The sequence below is a fragment of the Myotis nattereri genome (genome assembly GCF_964212035.1).
Source record: "Myotis nattereri genome assembly, chromosome: 5".
NCBI lineage: Eukaryota > Metazoa > Chordata > Mammalia > Chiroptera > Vespertilionidae > Myotis > Myotis nattereri.
In genome coordinates, this window is record NC_138080.1 from 33,128,395 (window position 1) to 33,147,966 (window position 19,572).

At 44.3% G+C, this 19,572-nt stretch overlaps 1 protein-coding gene across 1 annotated transcript in view; it reads left to right on the forward strand.

Annotated features, from left to right (window-relative positions):
* LOC308519963 (bifunctional epoxide hydrolase 2-like) overlaps positions 1–19,572 on the forward strand; it is a 74,122-nt gene that overhangs the window by 6,018 nt on the left and 48,532 nt on the right. The window contains exon 2 of the mRNA XM_081092338.1: positions 13,366–13,450. Within this exon, the coding sequence (XP_080948464.1) occupies positions 13,366–13,450 (85 nt within the window). The remainder of the gene's footprint in view (positions 1–13,365; positions 13,451–19,572) is intronic.

A 19,572-nucleotide genomic window follows, 5' to 3' on the forward strand; every position in this document is an offset into this window, starting at 1 on the left:
GGTGCAAAAAGACAGATAGGCTCAGTTAAGGTAACGGTTGACCTTGTCAGTGTAGATACCAGCCTAGGATGTAACTCCCACCATAACTTCTTTTAGTTAAAGTTTAATTTCAGACCATCCTTTGTGGCTACTTTAGGTCTCTGAGTTTGCAAGACTGCCATGAGCTTGTCAGGTTAGCAGGTGGCCCCTTTCATCCCCAGTAGCACTCTTTGTACATCCCTGGGGCATTACTATTCAAGTAAACTTGTAGTCTTCCCAGGTGAAAGCAAAGAGGTATTAACTGTCTTTTTCTACTGGAATACTGAAAAAGGCACTACATAAATCTGTTACTAAAAACTACTGGCAGTCTCCAGAAATGACTGATAATAAGGTATGTGGATTTGGAGCCACAGGATATCTGGGAATAACTGTCTTATTTATAGCTCTGAGAGCTCATACGCTTCTCCACCTTTTTCCATTTGGTTTCTTTACTAGAAGGATAGGAGAACTACAGGGGCTTGTGCATGGAATTGTAAGCCACTTTTTAAAAGTAATCTTCTGTACTGGTCTTAATTCCAGTTTGTGCATAAAGGATATTGGTGATTGGAAAAGGCCTGAAGTTGCATTGGAACATCCTGTAATGAACGCTCAGTTCCTCTTGTGGAGGGAGGTTTGCTTTGAAATCATTATTTTCTCAGTTGGTATGATTAGATCTCCCTATAAAGTCCACAGAAGCTTTCCTCCGGCTTAGTTAGGTGTGGTCAGGAACCGGTAAAGTAGCTCCAGTATTTCAAGGGCTTTTTAAAAGTAATTTTAATTTCTCCTAAACTATTAGTAAAGAGAAGGGGAAATACCTGGTCTTAGTCCTCAGAGGAGCCCTCTGATTGCTTCTGTTTTTGTGTTTTTCTAAATCCCCTGTCAGTTTCCGATGGTCTTCAAGGTGGACAGGCCTCTGCAGGAGCTTTCCTGTGAACCTTACTTAGTCATTGTGTGGCTTTTGCTCCCAGAAGCCCGTAGGTGTATCAACTAGTATAGGTGAGAATGGCCAGGGTTACATGTTCTAACAGTTTAATCAGGTTTCTTTGCGAACCCATCAGGATCCCATAGAAAATAGGGGAACAATTTCTGGTATCTCTCTGCCCAAGACCAGCTATTCTTCAAAGGGAGCTGCTAGGATCCTTGGGCTATCCTTGTCTGAATTCCTATTTTTGTTCCCTTAGGGCTCAGTGGTTGTCAACTTGTGGGTTGCAACCCCTTTGGCAGTCGAACGACCTTTTCACAGGGGTCGCCTAAGACCATCCTGCATATCAGATATTTACATTATGATTCATAACTGTAGCAACATTACATTTTTGAAGTAGCAATGAAAATAATTTTATGGTTGGGTCACAACATGAGGAACTGTATTTAAAGGGCCAGAAGGTTGAGAACCACTGCCTTAGGTCTATAGGGAGTGGTAGTGGAGGAGATATAGAGAGAAGGGGAAGGAAAAAGGGAGAAGGAGTGCAAGTCAGGACAAGGGAGCTCAGAGAGCAAGTATAGTGGAGGCGCTGTAGAAGGGGAGGAATGGGGTATTGGCTTCAGAAGCCTTTTTTAGTTCAGAGACAGTTTCTAAAATTTCTTATTAATTTATTTTCTTCCTTTTTCTTAAAAAAGAATTTATCCATGCTCCTCCTAGAAGTTTCTAATTTCCCAATCAAGATATGTTTCCCATTCATTCCATTTAATTATTATTATTATTATTTTAATCCTCACTTGAGGGTATTTTTTCCATTGATCTTTAGAGAGAGATTTGAAGGGAGGGAGGAGTGAGGGAGAGGGAAGAGAGAGAGAAACATGGATGTGAGAGAGACACATTGACTGGTTACCTCCCAAATGGGCCCGACCAGGGCTGGGGATTGAACTTGCAACTGAAATATTTGCCCCTTGATCAGGATTCAAACCCGCGACCCTTTGTCCACGGGCCAAAGCTGTAACCACTGAGAAACTGGCCAGAACCATTCAGTTTAATTTTAGAGCCAGCATTTTTCTAAATTTGCATGTGACAAAATTAATTTAGGCGTCTAAAGAAAACTGCATTTTAGTCATTTTAACTCGGGGGTGGGGAATGTCTAGCCCAAAGGCCGTATCAGACCTGTGAAATCATTTGGTCTAGCCCTGCCAAGTCATTAGGGGTGAGTTAATTAAATGTTTGACCAAATATAGCAGCTCATTTTTTAAAAAAATATATTTTTTTTTATTTCAGAGAGGAAAGGAGAGGGAGAGAGAGACAGAAACATTAATGATGAAAGAGAGTCATCAATCGGTTGCCTTTTGCATGCCTCCCACTGAGGATTGAGCCCGCAACCTGGGCATGAGCTCCTGACCAGAATCGAACCCGGGATCCCACAGTCCACATGTCGACGCTCTATCCACTGAGCCAAACCAGCTAGGGCCAGCAGCTCATTTTTAGCTTGATAATTGTGTATGGCCCGTGAATGATGTTGTAAATATCCAAATGGCCCTTGACAGAAAAAAGGTTCCCTACCCTTTTTAAGTAGATATGATATCTAGTTAAATCTCCCCATTTCTGTAAAGTACTTGCAAATAAAGGCTTCCTACCTCTCCAGAAGTATTAATGAGGGCTGGTTTTAGGGAGTTGCTGGCCTTGAAGGCACAACTTCCCTTGTTAATTTCAGTTTTGTTTTGAGATTTGTAGAGTCTGCACTTCAGACTCAGAAAGCAATTCCAATTGAAAAGCCAAAGTTAAAAACCAGCTACCCATTTCTTCCTCCAGTCTGGCATTAGCCTAGGTTCTGTCAACCCTTAACCTTAGTTCCATCGCGAGGATTTTAGAAAACTCTATGGACTCCACCAAAAAAACGACTAGATTTAATAAATGAATTCTGCAAAGTAGCAGCATACAAAATTAACACCCAGAAACTGATGGCATTTTTATACACCAATAATTATCCCTCAGAAAGAGAAGCTAAAAAATAATGCTATTTACCATTGCAAATATATATATACATATATATATATATATATACATATATATATATATATATATATATATATATATATATATATATATGCAAATTAGGCCCAGATGCCGCCGCCGCTGTAAAGGGTCAGGACCAGACAGGAAGAGGTTTCGCGTGCAGGTGAGGCCTGAAGTGGTGATGAGACAGAGACAGGGGGCTGGCGAGCCGCCAACCCCCGGACCTGGAGCAGACAGGAACAGGGACAGGGGGCCGGCCCACAGCCTCCATGGCAGAGCGCAGGCCCAGAGAGGAGATGGCAGGCCGGCCTCCGGTTCCCGCTGGCTACCATGGAAGCAGCGGCCGCCTACTGCGCTTGTGCGCCGCCTACTGCGCTTGTGCGATATTGCGCAATGGGCTACTAGTAATAATAATTAGATACCTCGGAATAAACTTAATCAAGGAGGTAAAAGACCTATACTTGGAAAACTACAGGACCTTGAAAAAATAAATACAGGAAGATACAAACGGAAGAATATACTGTGTTCATGGGTTGGAAAAATTAACATCATTAAAATGTCCAAACTACCCAAATCTATAGCAATCTATAGGTTCAACACAATCCTTATGAACATACCAATGGCATATTTCACAAATCTACAACAAATACTTCAAAAATTTATATGGAACCAAAAGCTGCCATAATCTTGAGAAAGAAGAACAAAGTAAGAGGGATCAAAATACGGAATATAAAATTGTGCTACAAAGCCATTGTAATCGAAACAGCCTGGTATTGGCATAAGAACAGGCATATAGACCAATGGAATGGAACAGAGACCCCAGAAACTGACCCAAGCCATCGAGTATAATGGCCATATGCTCAATATTTGACAAAGGAGGCAAGAGCATACAATAGAGTAAAGACAGTCTCTTTAATAAATGGTGTTAGGAAAATTGGACAGGTACATGCAAACAAAAACAAAAACAAAAAACAAAGAAACACCATACACAAGAATAAACTCAAAATGGATAAAAGACTTTAATGTAAGTCCTGAAACCATAAAAATTTTAGAAGAAACCATAGGCAGCAAATCCCAGACATCTCTTGTAGCAGTATGTTTACCAGTACATCTCCAAGGGCAAGGGAAACAAAGGAGAAAATAAATAGGACTACATCAAACTAAAAAGCTTCTTCACAGTAAAAGAAACCATCAACAAAATGAAAAGGGATCCCATTGCATGGGAGAAAATATTTGCCAGTGATACATCTGATAAGAAGTTAATTTCCAAAATGTATAAATAACTCATACAACTTAACAAAAGATAAACAATCCAATTAAAAAACGGTCAGAGGACCTATATGGACACTTCTCCAAAGAGGACATACAAATGACCAAGAGACATATGAAAAAATGCTCAAAGTCAATAATCATCAGAGAGAGACAAATTAAAACTGCAGTGAGGTATCACCTCATACCTACCAGAATGGCTACTATTAAAAAGTCTAAGCGATGGACACAGACAACAGGGGGTGAGGGTGAGGGCAGGACTGAGGGGATGGAGGGACAATGGAGGGATAGGGACACATTTGTAATACCTTAATTAATAAAGAAAAAAAATATAAGTCAACAAACAAGTACTAACGAGGATGTGGAGAAAAGGGAACCCTCGTACACTGCTGGTGGGAATGCAGACTGGTGCAGCCACTAAGAAGCTGGAAACACCAATCAGAAAGAATGTATGCACCCCTGTGTTCATAGCAGCATTATTTATAATAGCTAAGATCTGGAAACAGCCTAAGAGCCCATCAGTAGATGAGTGGATAAAAAAGCTGTGGTGTATCCACACAATGGAATACTATGCAGCTGTAAAAAAGAAGGATCTCTTACTCTGAGACAGCATGGATGGAGTTGGAGAGTATTATGCTAAGCAAAATAAGCCAGTTAGAGAAAGACAAATATCACATGACCTCACTAATATGTGGAATCTAATGAACAAAATAAACTGACAAACAAAATAGGTCCAGAGACATGGAAGCATGGAACAAACTGAGGAATCTCAGAGGGAAGTTGGGGTGGGGGTGGGGGTGGAGGTGGGGAGTGGGAGTTGGGTGGAAGGGGTGAATGGCGGCAGGGAGGGAGAGGAAGGGACATCTGTAATATTTTCAACAATAAAGGTAAATTTGAAAAATAGTAAAAATGCAGCTGGAATAAAATTAAGTCCTCTTACCTTAAAATAGGGAGGCCTGGAATTCCAAGTGAAACTCACCCAAGACCACTCAATGCAAAATGATGAGCTTGTGGGGGGCACAATAGACCCCTTGCTGGATACTAGCACTTTGTCTGGGTCCATGGGATGGTCCTGGGTGGGCTTCTTCGGAATCCTGCCACACGACGCCAAGTAAATGTCAATGTAAGAAACATTCAAACCTATAAAGAATTTTTTGTGAGTTTTTTTGAGCCAAACTGATAAAAATTGCGAGGAAGCAAAATCTCAATGGATTGGGAAAATACTCCAGAGAATGGCAGTTTTGCACCTTGTTTTATATATTACAACCCAAAGAGGAGTCATAAGTGGGTTACATGAAATCCATTGGTGATAGATTAGGGAGGCGGGAGAAAGCAAAGTGGAGAGGATGGAGGGTGGGGAGGAAGAAAGCAACTTCTGGGATTAGATAAAAAGTAAAATGATAGACACATACTTCTCTTGCATAATTAACATGAAAACAACAACAATGAGAGGATTTGTGGTTGGGTGGGGTGTGGTCCCGATAAAGGGAAGTTACCCTACATTCCAAAGGTGTGTTATGGTGATGTAAAAAGTCAATAGGCCCAATTACGGTGAAGATTCTGTCAGGGAAGATTCTAGCTAGGACATGACTACCTGCCACAAACTGCTTTTTAAAAAAATTTCTATTGTTGACATTATTACAGATGTCTCCCATTTTCTCCCTTTTTGCCCCCCTCAATTCCCCAGGCCTTCCCCTTGCTATTGTCTGTGTCCATGGGCTATGCTTATATATGCATATATGATTTTTGGTTAATCTCTTCCTGCCCCCCACACCACATGCGCGCGAGTGTATGTGTGTGTGCATACACACACACACACACACACACACTCACACACACACACTCAGGTCTGTTATTCTGTTCCATGCATCCATACCTCTGGACTTATTTTGTTCATCGGTTTATTTTGTTCTTTAGATTCCACTTATAAATGAGATCATGTGATATTTGTCTTTCTCTAACTGGCTTATTTCACTTAGCATAGTATTCTCCAGGTCCATCCATGTTGTCTCAAAGAGTAAGAAATCCTTTTTTACAGCTTCACAGTATTCCAATGTGTGAATGCGCCACAGCTTTTTAATCCACTCATCTACTGATGGGCACTTGGGCTACTTTCAAATCTTGGCTATCCTATCTAATATCTAATAATCTAATAATAGACAAAGATTGAAATCAACCGTACCTCCGCTACACTTCCCATTGGCTACTCAGCGAGATATGCAAATTAACCGCCAACCAAGATGGGGGCCGGCAGCCACGCAGCTGAAGTGAGCAGGAGGCTTGTTTGCTCCAGTGATGGAGGAAGCCAAGCTTCCTCCCTGCTGTGGCCAGGCTCTGAGCTCAACTCTAAGCAACAAAGTTGCAATTATAGAAGCTAAACAAACCCCAGATACCTGCTTTCAGCAGGCTGTGGCCTCAGACTGGAGCGGCAACAAAGTTTCAATTATAGAAGGTAAATAAATCCCAGAATAAAAGAAAAAAGAAAAAAGGAGAGGCTGGGAGCTTCAGTCGCTGGTGGGCTTGGCCAGCCTGTAAACCCTCAGCCGCTCATCCAGACTGGCCAGGCATCCCAGTGGGGACCCCCACCCTAAAGGGAGTGTGGCCAGCCTGAAAACAGCCATCAGTTCCTCACCCAGGCTGGCCAGGCACCCAAGCGGGACCCCCACCCTGATCCGGGACACCCTTCAGGGCAAACCAGCCAGCCCCCACCCGTGCACCAGGCCTCTATCCTATATAGTAGAAGGGTAATATGCAAACTGACCCTAACAGCAGAACAACTGGGAATGACTGGTCACTATGACACACACTGACCAGCAGGGGGCAGACGCTCAATGCAGGAGCTGCCCTGTGTGATCAGTGCGCTCCCACATGGGGGAGCTCTGCTCAGCCACAAGCCAGGCTGATGGCTGCCAGTACAGCAGTGGTGGTGGGAGCCTCTCCTGCCTCCTCAGCAGCGCTAAGGATGTCTGACTGCAGCTTAGGTCTGCTCCCCGCTGAAAAGTGGACATCCCCCGAGGGCTGCCGGGCTGCCAGAGGGATGTCTGATTGCCATCTTAGGCCCAATCCCTTGGGGAGCAGGTCTCAGCCAGCAGGTGGTCATCCCCTGAGGGGTCCCAGACTGTGAGAGGGCACAGGCTGGGCTGAGGGACCCCCTTCCCCCAGTGCACAAATTTTTGTGCACCAGGCCTCTAGTTATAAATAACACTGCAATGAACATAGGGGTGCATATATTCTTTCTGATTGTTTTTTGGGGTTTCTTAAGATATATTCCCAGAAGTGGGATCACTGGGTCAAATGGAAGCTCCATTTAAAAATTTTTGAGGAACCTACATCCTGTTTTCTATAGTGGCTGCACCAATCTTCATTCCACCAGCAGTGTACTAGGATTCCCTTTTCTCCACATCCTTGCCTGCACGGCTGTTTGTTGATTTATTGATGGTAGCCATTCTGGCATCTGTGAAGTGATAACTTGTGGTTTTAATTTGCATCTCTCTGATGATTATTGACTTTGAGCATTTTTTTAATGTGTCTATTGACCATCTGTATGTCCTCTTTGGAGAAATGTCCATTTAGGTCCTTTGCCTATTTTTAAATTGGATTGTTTGTCTTCCTGGTGTTGATGTGTATGAATTCTTTGTATTGTTTGGAAATTAAACCCTTATCAGATGTATCATTGATGAATATGTTTTCCCATACCATAGGTTTCCTTTTCATTTTGTTAATAGTTTCTTTTGCTGTGCAGAAGCTTTTCTAGTTTGATGTAGTCCCATTTGTTAATTTTTTCACTTGTTTCCCTTGCCTAAGCATTGTGTCTGTGTAAATACTGCTACATGAGATGTCTGAGATTTTACTGCTTATGCTTTTCTTTTAGGATTTTTATGGTTTCTCAACTTACATTAAAGTCTTTTATCCATTTTGAGATTATTCTTGTGTATGGCTTAAGTTTATGGTCTAGTTCAGTGGTTGGCAAACTGTGGCTCGGCAAACCGCGGCTTGCAAGCCACATGCGGCTCTTTGGCCCCTTGAGTGTGGCTCTTCCACAAAATACTGACTTCTGTGCATGGGCCACAAAGTTTCAAAAGCACTGTACGTGCGCGCCCGCATGTGGTATTTTGTGGAAGAGCCACACTCAAGGGGCCAAAGAGCCACATGTGGCTCGCGAGCCGCGGTTTGCCGACCATGGGTCTAGTTTCATTTTTTTGCATGTACCTGTCCAATTTTCCCAACATCATTTATTGAAGAAACTATCTTTACTCCATTGTATGCTCTTGCCTCCTCTGTCAAATACTAATTGAGCATAATGGCTTGGGTTGATTTCTGGGGTCTCTGTTCTGTTCCATTGACCTATATGCCTGTTCTTGTGCCAATACCAAGCTGTTTTGATTACAATGGCTTTGTAGTATAGTTTTCTATCTGGTATTGTGATCCTTCCATCTTTGTTCTTCTTTCTCAAGATTGCTATTCAGGTTCTTTTTGGTTCCATATAAATTTTTGGAGTATTTGTTGTAGATATGTAAAATATGCCAGTGGTATTTTAATAGGGTTTGTGTTGAATCTGTAGATTGTTCTGGGTAGTTTGGACATTTTAGTCATGTTAATTTTTCTTATCTATGAACATGGTACACTTCCACTTTTTTGTGTCTTCCTCTATTTCCTTTTTCAATGTTCTATAGTTTTCTGAGTACAGGTCTTTTACCTCCTTGGTTAACTTTATTCCTCAATATTTTTTATTGTTGTTGTTGCAATGGTAAATGGAATATTTTTTAGTTTCTCTTTCTGAGGGTTCATTATTGGTGTATAAAAATGCCATTGAGAGAAACCAAGATGGTGGCATAAGTAAACACTGGAAATTGCTGCCTCCCCACAACAACTTCAAAAATACAACGAAAAGACAAAACAGACATCATCCAGAACTGCAGGAAGGCTGGCTGAGTGGAAATTCTACAGCTAGAAGGAAAGAGAAAAAAGCACACTTCCATGAGACTCAGAGGAGCTGCGGAAATAAAGTGCAGAGGTACGGAGGCTCCAGCGCGCGCGGAAAGGGGCTGGCACCTGAGGATGTGGTTGTCTTTTTGAATCGGGAGGGAGTCACAAGCTCCTGACTGCTCTGAACTCCAGCTCCGGGAAGTCTCTGGGGACCCAGGACTCATACGGGGAGAAACTGGACTGTCTGGCAGCAGGCAGAACTCGGAAATTGAGGGCGGCTTTCCCTCAGAGGTGCTTGCAGCAATTACCGGGACACTGAGACATGGGGCCTCTTAGGGCAGGGCTGAGGATCAGCCATAGCTGCTTGCTCCGCCCTGTTGATTCCCTGAGACCCCACCCAACCCAAGCTGCAGCAGAGGCTTTTGCATATGAATGCCCTGGCCCTTTGCAATCTGAAAATTACCTAACAAACTGCATCTGGGCCAGACAGACCCAGAACTTCCAAGAGAGGCCCAAGGCCCCACAGCAGCTTGCATTGCTTGACAGCTGGGCCTCATCTGGGCACCTCCAAACCCCAAAAAAGGAAGGGGAATCTGCAGATCTCCTCGTAGCTCCTGCTGGGTAGCCTCAGGCTGAGGCTAAATTAGCACCTCCTTAAATCCAAGAGCCAGTGTACCCAGTGGTCAGAGTGGGACCATCCAGATTAAAACTCCTCAGATCCATAAGGGACACACTCAGGGGGCCGACTCAGTGAGCACCAAAGCCTCACTGAAGCAAGTCTTGCCCCAGAAGGGTGTCTTCAGCACAGAAGTTCTCCCACTGCAGACACAGCTGATTCTCACAGCCAATTGGCCTGGAGGTCAATTCCTCCCAGTGATACCTACAACAATCAAGGCTTAACTACAACAAGACTGTGCACAAAGCCCACAAAAGGGTGCACCAAGAGTGTCCACCTCAGGTAATTGGGGAGGCTGAGCCACTGGGCCCTATAGGACACCTAGCACACAAAGCCACTCTACCAACACAGGGAAGCATAAAAAATGTGGAGACAAAGAAACGAGTCACAAATGACAAAAATGGAGGAAAGCAAATGACTGGATATACAGTTCAAAACCACGGTTATAAGGTTTTTCAAGAGTTTTCTGGAAACCGCCGATAAATTTAGTGAGACCCTAGAGGTTATGAAAAAAGACCAACTAGAAATTAAGCATACACTGACTGAAATAAAGAATATTATACAGAGATCCAACAGCAGACAAGAGGATCCCAAGAATCAAGTCAAAGATTTGAAATATGAAGAAACAAAAAATACCCAACCGGGAAAGAAAAAAGAAAAAAGATTCCAAAAATATGAAGATAGTGTAAGGAGCCTCTGGGACAACTTCAAGCGTACCAACATCAGAATTATGGTGGTGCCAGAAGAAGGGAGAGAGCAAGATATTGAAAACCTATTTGGAGAAATAATGACAGAAAACTTCCCCTACCTGGTGAAAGAAATAGACTTACAAGTCCAGGAAGCGCAGAGAACCCCAAACAAAAGGAATCCAAAGAGGACCACACCAAGACACATCATAATTAAAATGCCAAGAGCAAAAGACAAAGAGAGAATCTTCAAAGCAGCAAGAGAAAGACAGTCAGTTATCTACAAGGGAGTAGCCATACGACTGTCAGCTGATTTCTCAACAGAAACTTTGCTGGCCAGAAGGGAGTGGCAAGAAATATTCAAAGTGATGAATGCCAAGAACCTACAACCAAGATTACTTTATCCAGCAAAGCTATCATTCAGAATTAAAGGTCAGATAAAGAGCTTCACAGATAAGAAAAAGCTAAAGGAGTTCATCACCACCAAACCAGCATTATATGAAATGCTGAAAGGTATTCTTTAAGAAGAGGAAGAAGAAAAAGGTAAAGATAAAAATTATGAACAGCAAATACATATCTATCAACAAGTGAATCTAAAAATCAAGTGAATAAAAAATCTGATGAACAGAGTAAACTGGTGAATATAATAGAACCAAGGGCATGGAAAGGGAGTGGACTGACAATTCTTGGGGGGAAAGGGGTGTGGGGGTGAAGGAAGAGACTGGACAAAAATCGGACACCTATGAATGAGGACAGTGGAAGGGGTAAGGACAATGGGTGGGGTGGAAACTGGATGGAAGAGAGCTATGGGGGGAAAAAAAGAGGAACAACTGTAATAATCTGAACAATAAAGATTTAATTTAAAAAAAAACACAAAAAAATGCCATTGATTTCCAGGTGTTAATTTTCTATCCTGCTACTTTGCGAATTTATTTATTATATATAGCAGGGTTGTTGTTTTTTTGGAGTCTTTAGGGTTTTCTATGTACAATATCATATCATTTGTGAATAATTAGTTTTACTTCCTCCATTCCAATTTGGATGCCTTTTATTTTTTCTTCATGTCTGATCTCTGTGGCTAGGACTTCCAGTGGAAAGAGTGGTGAAAGCTAACATCCTCGTCTTGTTTCTGACCTTAAGGAAAATGCTTTTAGTGTTCTCCCATTGAGTATGATGTTGGCTGTAGGTTTGTCATATAGACCATGCACTGTTTTTGGTTAAAAAGTTTTCAATTTCAGACCATCCTATGTGGCTCTTTTAGGTGTCTGAGTTTGTAAGGCCACCACCCAGGCCTCTCCTGAGCTTGTCAGGTTTAGTATGTGGCCCCTTTTTGTCCACAGGTCTGTGCTGACTCTTGGCAGCATTGAGTTGCAGTACACTCACCTGTTGTTGGCCAGTTGGGGTGGAAACAACACTGGTCTTCTGCCCCACACTGCCACACCCAGGTCTGTTTAGCTTTCCTTCCTTCCAGCCTCCCCCACTCACTCATACCAAAACATTCCCCAAGGAGGGTAAATTACTTTGCCTTCAGTTTATCATAGGACAGATCTGATGCTTTCAGCTGCTCTGCCCAATACATTATCAGCTATGAATGTATGCATTCAATATGTAAAGAATCCCTTTGGGGGACAGGTAATGGGTTTTAGATATAATCGTAAATTTCAATTGTTCAGTTGTGTGAAAGTCACTAACAGATTATTGTAGTTAACAGTGTGAGATTACATTTCATATATAGTTAATGATTTGTGGGAGCCTGAGGAGGTTGCGAAATATATGCAATGTAATCTGATTTACTGCAGGGGGAATGGGGAGTTATGATTTAATGTGTATAGAGTTTCAGGTTGGCAAAGATTTGAAGATGAAAAAGTTCTGGAGATGGATGTGGTGATGGTTGCACAACAATGCAGATGTATTACTTAATGCCACTGAGCTGTACACTTAAAAGTGGTTAAAATGTGCCCGGACAGTGTGGCTCAGTGGTTGAGCATCAACCTATGAACTAGGATGTCAAGTTCAATTCCCATTCACTTCACATGGTCGGGTTGTGGGCTGGACCCCACTGGGGTCATGCAGGAGGCAGCTGATCAATGATTCTCTCTCCTCATTGATATTTCCCTTTCTCTTCCTCTCTGAAATCAATAAAAAACATATATATCTTTAAAAGTGGTTAAAATGGTCAGTTTTATGTCATGTATGTTTTACTACAACAAAACATGATTGCTAAATTTCCAATTTTATTGAAAACTGAAATCAGTATTTTATTTGTAACTATTTTCTTTTGATGAGAAGTTTTAAGGTTTGTCTCTTTTAGCAACTCCTAACCATACTGTTCATTACATGTACATTGTGGTGGGCAGTTAGACAGACATGAGCAGAGCAAAGACAACCACCATGTACAGAAGGTCACCAGGGTGGAAAGCCCCAGGTGCCCAGCAATGGGAAAAACTGGGAAAATCAGGACTTTGCCCTCAGGGTAGCCTTTCCTCCCCTAGCATATGGCTGGTCATGAGGTTTAGACCCCTGACCTTTCGTATTGCTGGTCATGTGTTCGGAGCCTCCTTTGACCTGTCCTCCCCTGGCATGTTGCTAGTCATGTGGGTTAGACCCCCGCCCCCACCTAGAGAGGGAATGAACAGGGGGGCCAGAGGATAGCCCTTAAGCATTAAGCCCCCAGGACACTGAGGTTCTGACCCTCAGTAAATACATGTAGGCATCAGGTGTATTTCAGCTCCAGCATCATCCTTGCTCTGCTCATGTCTGTCTAACTGCCTACCACGGATCTAAATAGTGTCTGTCCCCATTTGCCACTGTGATGAAGTCCCTGGACATTTATGACATTTGTCTTTCAGAGGCTTTCTCAATGAAGTTTTCAAGAAAGGAGACCCGGATAGTTCCAGTTTCCGTCTCATGAGGGGAGAGATCACGTTTTCCCAGGTAAGGGACACCCTTGAGAAGACATTCAGTGCCTACGTGCCCATCTCCCGCACTGACCATGCCCCTCTGAGGGCCGAGCCGTGTCTGCTTTACCCATGTACCCCTTATGCCTTTAACTCACAAGACGGGCTGGAAGCCCGAAGACACACAAAAGGGACATTTTAGACTGGGTTATTGTCTTTTGGGGCCAAGCAGAGAGACATACCTCAATGACTGGGGAATTTCCAAACTTTTCAAGGTCTGTGCCAGGGAGTTACAGTAGCCAAAGTAGCTTTTTAAAAAAACTGTGGTAAAATGAACATACCATAAAATCTACCAACTTGATTATATTTAAGTATACAGTTCAGTGGTGTTAGTATATTCATATTGCATACCATCCATCTCCAGAACTCTTTATCTTGCAAAATTGAAATTCTATACCCATTAAACAATAGCTTTCTTTTTCTCTCTCCTCACCCTGTAACTGCTATTGAACTTTCTCTTTTTATGTATTTAGCTACTGCAGGTGCCTTATGTTTGTGGAATCATGCAATATTTGTCTTTGTGTAACTGGTTGATTTCATTTAGCATAAGGTCTTCAGGGTTCATCTGTGGTGTAGCAGGGGACATGATGTGCTACCTCACAGGAGGGATTATACTGTGATAAATGCTAATTAGGTTCCATTTGTATTTTAATATATATACCACATTTAGTTTACTCATTCATCCGTTGATGGACACTTGGGTTGTTTCCACCTTTGTGTTATTGTGAATAATGCTGCTATAAACATGGGTGTATTATTAATATATCTGTTTGAGACCTTGATGTCAATTTTCTCTGGGTATATATACAAAAATGAAACTGCTGGATCATATGAGAGTTCCATTTTTAGTATTTGAGGAATCACCATGCTGTTTTCCATAGCTGCTACACCATTTTACATTCTCCCCCAACAGTGTACAGAGGTTCCAATTTTTTCATGTCTTTGCCAACCCACATTATTTTCTGTTTATTTTTTATAGTGGTCATCATTGGAGTAGCTATTTTCAGATATTGCCACTGGGGAGGGTTGTTAACTAATAACTATATTATGGGTGGACTGTGGGGTCAGAGATCAGGATTTGAACCGTAGTTCCCCCTTATAGACTGAGTGACCTCAGCAACTTGCTTAAACCTCTCACAGTCTCAGTTTTGCCACCTATAAGATGAGATAATACTATCTATTTCCCAGGTTGTTATTAAGCTTGAAAAGTGCTTAGCATAGTGCCTGGTGCAGAGTAAGTGCTCAAAAAATAATAGTTATTACTGTTATTACAACCTCAATTATTTTTTAACAATGTAATCAGGATTGAACACCATTTGAATTCTCTATTAGTGCCTCAAAGAAGAAAGGCTATTGAGAATCTACTCTATAAATACACAGATAAAACCATCTATATTTTAAAAATTTATTATGACTTACAGCCACTTATAGGTCAGTCAGAGAACTTGGAGCTTACTGTAATAGGAAGCAAGAGCCCACTTTTTCTGTGAAGGCAAATGTGATCTTAGTGTGTGGAGTATAATGAATTGCACTTTAAACCTCTCTCTCTCTCTCTCTCACACACACACACACACACACACACACACACACAGACACACACACACACATTGTGGCAACTAGTGAATGAAAACTGGAATGATATTGGGAATAAATGTTACTAAGCTTGAATCAATAAAAAAGCTGCAGTTAATACTGTTGAAAAGTAAGGAAAGAAAGAAGTACTATATATTTTCAATAAACATAGAAATTAGAGAGAGTTTCTAGTAATCGTAGTGAAAATCCTACACCCATTTAGTCTTCCTTAGCCTGTGTGTAGTCTCTAGGAAACTTGAATAAGTTAGAGGAAGTGGTCTGAAAAACCAGTTATACTATGATAAAGGCTACTTAGGTTCCATTTGTCTTTTAAAAAGTCACTAGAGGCCCAGTGCACAGATTCGTGTATGGAGGGGGCGGTGGTTCCCTCAGCCTAGCCTTTATCATAGTATAACTGGTTTTTCTGACCACTTCCTCTAACTTATTCAAGTTTCCTAGAAACTACACACAGGCTAAAGAAGACTAAATGGGTGTAGGATTTTCACTACAATTACTAGAAACTCTCTCTAATCTAGGATCCTCGGGGATATCCAAGTGCCGGTTTAGGCTCGATCCCCACAGGCCGGGCCTAAACCAGCAGTCAGACATCCCCCAAGGGGTGTAGCAGTTCACCAAGCGGCAGGTGGCTAGGGAGGAGCCTGAGCTGACATTATGCTGCTTGCATTCATCCTGACCTGCTGTGCCTGCTACTCTGCTGCGGAGTTGGGAGAGGCCATGGAGTCAGGAGAGGCTCCCACCGCTGCAGCTGTGCTGGCCAGCCATGAGCCTGGCTTCTGGCTGAGCAGTGCTCCCCCTATGGGAGCACACTGACCACTGGGGGCAGCTCCTGCATTGAGTGTCTGACCCCTGGTGGTCAGTGTGCATCATAGTGACTGGTCAACCTGCCGTTCCAGTCATTCAGTCGTAACGGTCACTTAGGCTTTTATATATATAGACTACTGGCCTGGTACACGAAATTCGTGCGGGGGGAGGAGGGGTGTCCCTCAGACTGGCCTGCACCCTCTGCAATCTGGGACCCCTTGGGGGATGTCTGATTCGTGGGATCGGGCCTAAACCGGCAGTCAGACATCCCTCTTGCAATCTGGGACCGCTGGCTCCTAACCACTCTGCCTGTCAGCCTGCTTGCCTCCAACTGCCTCCCTGCCGGCCTTCTCATCCCCAACTGTCCCCCCTGCCAGCCTGCTCACCCCCAACTACCCCCCTCTGCCAGCCTGCTCGCCCCCAACTGGCCCCCCCTGCTGGCCTGCTCGCCCCCAACTGCCCTCCCCTCCTGGCTTGATTTCCCCTAACTGCCCCGCCACCATGGCTTTGTCCGGAAGGACTCCTGGTCTAATTAGCATATTACCCTTTTATTAGTAGAGACTAGAGGCCCGATGCACAAAAATTTGTGCACTTGGTGGGGGGAGTCCCTCAGCCCAGCCTGTGCCCTCTCGCAGTCTGGGACCCCTCGGGGAATGACCACCTGCTGGCTTAGGCCCGCTCCCCGGGGGATTGGGCCTAAGCTGGCAATCAGACATCCCTCTGGCAGCCCGGGAGCCCTCGGAGGATGTCCACTTGCCAGGGGGGAGCAGGCCTAAGCTGCAGTCTGACATCCTTAGCTCTGCTGAGGAGGCGGGAGAGGCTACCACCACTACCACTGTACTGGTAGCCATCAGCCTGGCTTGTGGCTGAGCAGAGCTCCCCCTGTGGGAGCGCACTGACCACCAGCAGGCAGCTCCTGCATTGAGCGTCTGCCCCCTTGTAGTCAGTGTGTGTCATAGTGACCAGTTGTTCTGCTGTTAGGGTCAGTTTGCATATTACCCTTTTATTATATAGGATACCTTAGGAATGAATTCATCTTTTAGCTTTTATGTATATTGTACAAATAAAAAGTACAGAAAGTATATGGTTTGATGAGTTTTCATAAAATAAATACACCCTTGTCACCAGCACCAGGAAAGAAATAAAACATTAGCCCCAGGCTGGTGTGGCTCAGTTGGTTGAGTGTTGTCCCATGCAATGAGAAGTCAATGGTTCAATTCCTGGTCAGGGCACATGCCTGGGTTTTGAGCTTGATCCCCAGTAGGGGGCATGCAAGAGGCAGCCGATCAATGTTTCTCTCTCTCTCACCAATGTTTCTCTATCCCTCTCCCTTCCTCTCTCTCTAGAATCAATAAAACCTATTAAAAATAAATAAATAAACATTATCATCACCAGGTACCACACTTAGCCCTCTAAGACTGCCATCAGGACTCTAACCTTAAAGATTACTTCTGCTTATTTTGTACTTCATGTAAATGGAATCATGTAGGCACACTCTTTTTTATCTGGCTCTTTTCCCTCAACATTATATTAATGAAAATTATAAATGTGAAGTTGTAGATAGTTTTATTCTCTTTGCCATATGATATTCCATCATATGAATATACTTCAATCTCTTTTTCCATTCTGCTTCTTTTTTCTTCTTCTTCTTTTCCCTTGAGTGAGATGGAAAGGCATTGGGAGAATTTGACCAGCAAAGTGATGTTAGCTGACATATATTTTTAAAACCTCCTCTGGCTATTACATGAATAGATCAAGAAGGCCAAGATTATTGTACAAAGACTAATTATGGAAGCTATTAGAAAATCCAGGAGAAAGATAATGATGGCTTAAACTAAGGTAGTGTTGGTAGAAGTGGTAAAAAGTAGTCAAATTCTGGGACTATTTTGATGGTAGATTCAACAGGTTTTCCTGAATCGGGGCCAATCTGATGGATTGAATGATAGGCATGAGAGAGAAGTTAAGGATGACTCAGGCTTCTGGCCAAAGCAAACTGGAAGTATGGTTTTCTCTTAAATGGAAGAGGGATGATGGCTGTGGGGGTTGGGAAATCAGGTGCTCAATTTGGGATATTTTAATTTTAAATGTTCATTGATATCCAAATAGATGTGGAATAGGCAGCTGGATATACAAACTCAGAGTTCAAGAAAGAGGTCCAGGTTGAATATATATACTAATAAAAGAGAAACATGCAAATTGGTGTCACACCACTACCCTTCCCATTGGCTAATCAGGGTGATATGCAAATTAACTGCCAGCCAAGATGGCAGCCGGCAGCCAGGCAGCTTGAAGCGAACATGAGGCTTGCTTGCTTCAGTGACGGAGGAAGCTAACGTTCCCCACCTACCTTGCCGGCCTCTGAACTTGCAGTTTGAAACATTGTTACAAATATAGAAGCTAAACAAAACCCCATAAACCTGCTTTCAGCCAGCCAGGATCTCAGAGCTGGAGTTGAAACAGTGTTTCGATTATAGAACCCAAACAAACCAGATACCTGCTTTCAGCAGCAGAGGCCTCAGAGCTGGAGCCAAGCCTCACAGCTAAAGCTGGCCCAGAATAAAAAAGAAAAAGAAAAAAAGGAGCGGTTGGGAGCTTCAGTCACCCGCCAGCCTGAAAACAGCCCTCAGCCCCTCACCCAGACTGGCCAGGCACCCCAGTGGAGACCCCCACCCTGAAGGGGGTGTGACCAGCTGCAAACAGCCATCATCCCCTCATCCAGGCTGGCCAGGCACCCCAGTGGGGACCCCCACCCTGATCCAGGACACCCTTCAGGGCAAACCAGCCGGCCCTCACCCATGCACCAGGCCTCTATCCTATAAAGTAAAAGGGTAATATGCCTCCCAGCACTGGGATCAGCGGAGCCGAGAGGCCTCCCGGCACCAGGATCAGCATGACAGGGGGCAGTGCCCAAACCCCGTGATCGCCCTTCAGCTCTGTGTGTGTCAGGGGACGGGGCCACAACCTCCCTATTGGCCCTGCTCTGTTCGTGACAGGGGAAGGCGCCCCAACCAGTTGATCAGCCCTGCTCTGTGCCTGATAGGGGGGAGCTCCCCTACCCCCTGATCACCCTGTGGCTCTGTGTGTGACAGGGTGCGGCGCCTCAACCCCCTGATTGGCCCTGCTCTGTGTGTGACAGGGTGCAGTGCCCCAACACCCCCCCACCCCCCACGGGCCCTGCTCTGTGTGTGACGGGGTAGAGCCATAAACTCCCCATCGGCCCTGCCCTGAGTGTGACAGGGTGTGGCGCCCCAACCCCCTGATCCGTCCTGCTCTGTCTGTGACAGGGGGCGGTGCCCCAACTCCCCTATCAGCCCTACTCTGTGAGTGACAGGGGGGAGCTCCTCAACCCCCTGATCAGCCCTTCTCTGTGCGTGACAGGGCGGGGGCTCCCCAACCCCATGATGGGCCCTGCTCTGTGTGTGACAGGGGCGAGCTATCCAACCCCCTGATTGACCCTGCTCTGTGTGTGACAGGGGCGAGCTCTCCAACCCTCTGATCGACCCTGCTCTGTGTGTGACAGGGTACAGAGCCCCAACCCCCCTAATGGGCCCTGCTCTGTGAGTGACAGGGGTCAGAGCCCCAACCCCCTGATTGGCCCTGTTCAGGGGGTGGCGCCGCAACCTCCCCATCGACCCTGCCTTGAGTGTGACACGGGGCGGTGCACCAACCCCCCAATGGGCCCTACCCTGAGCGTGACTGAGGGTG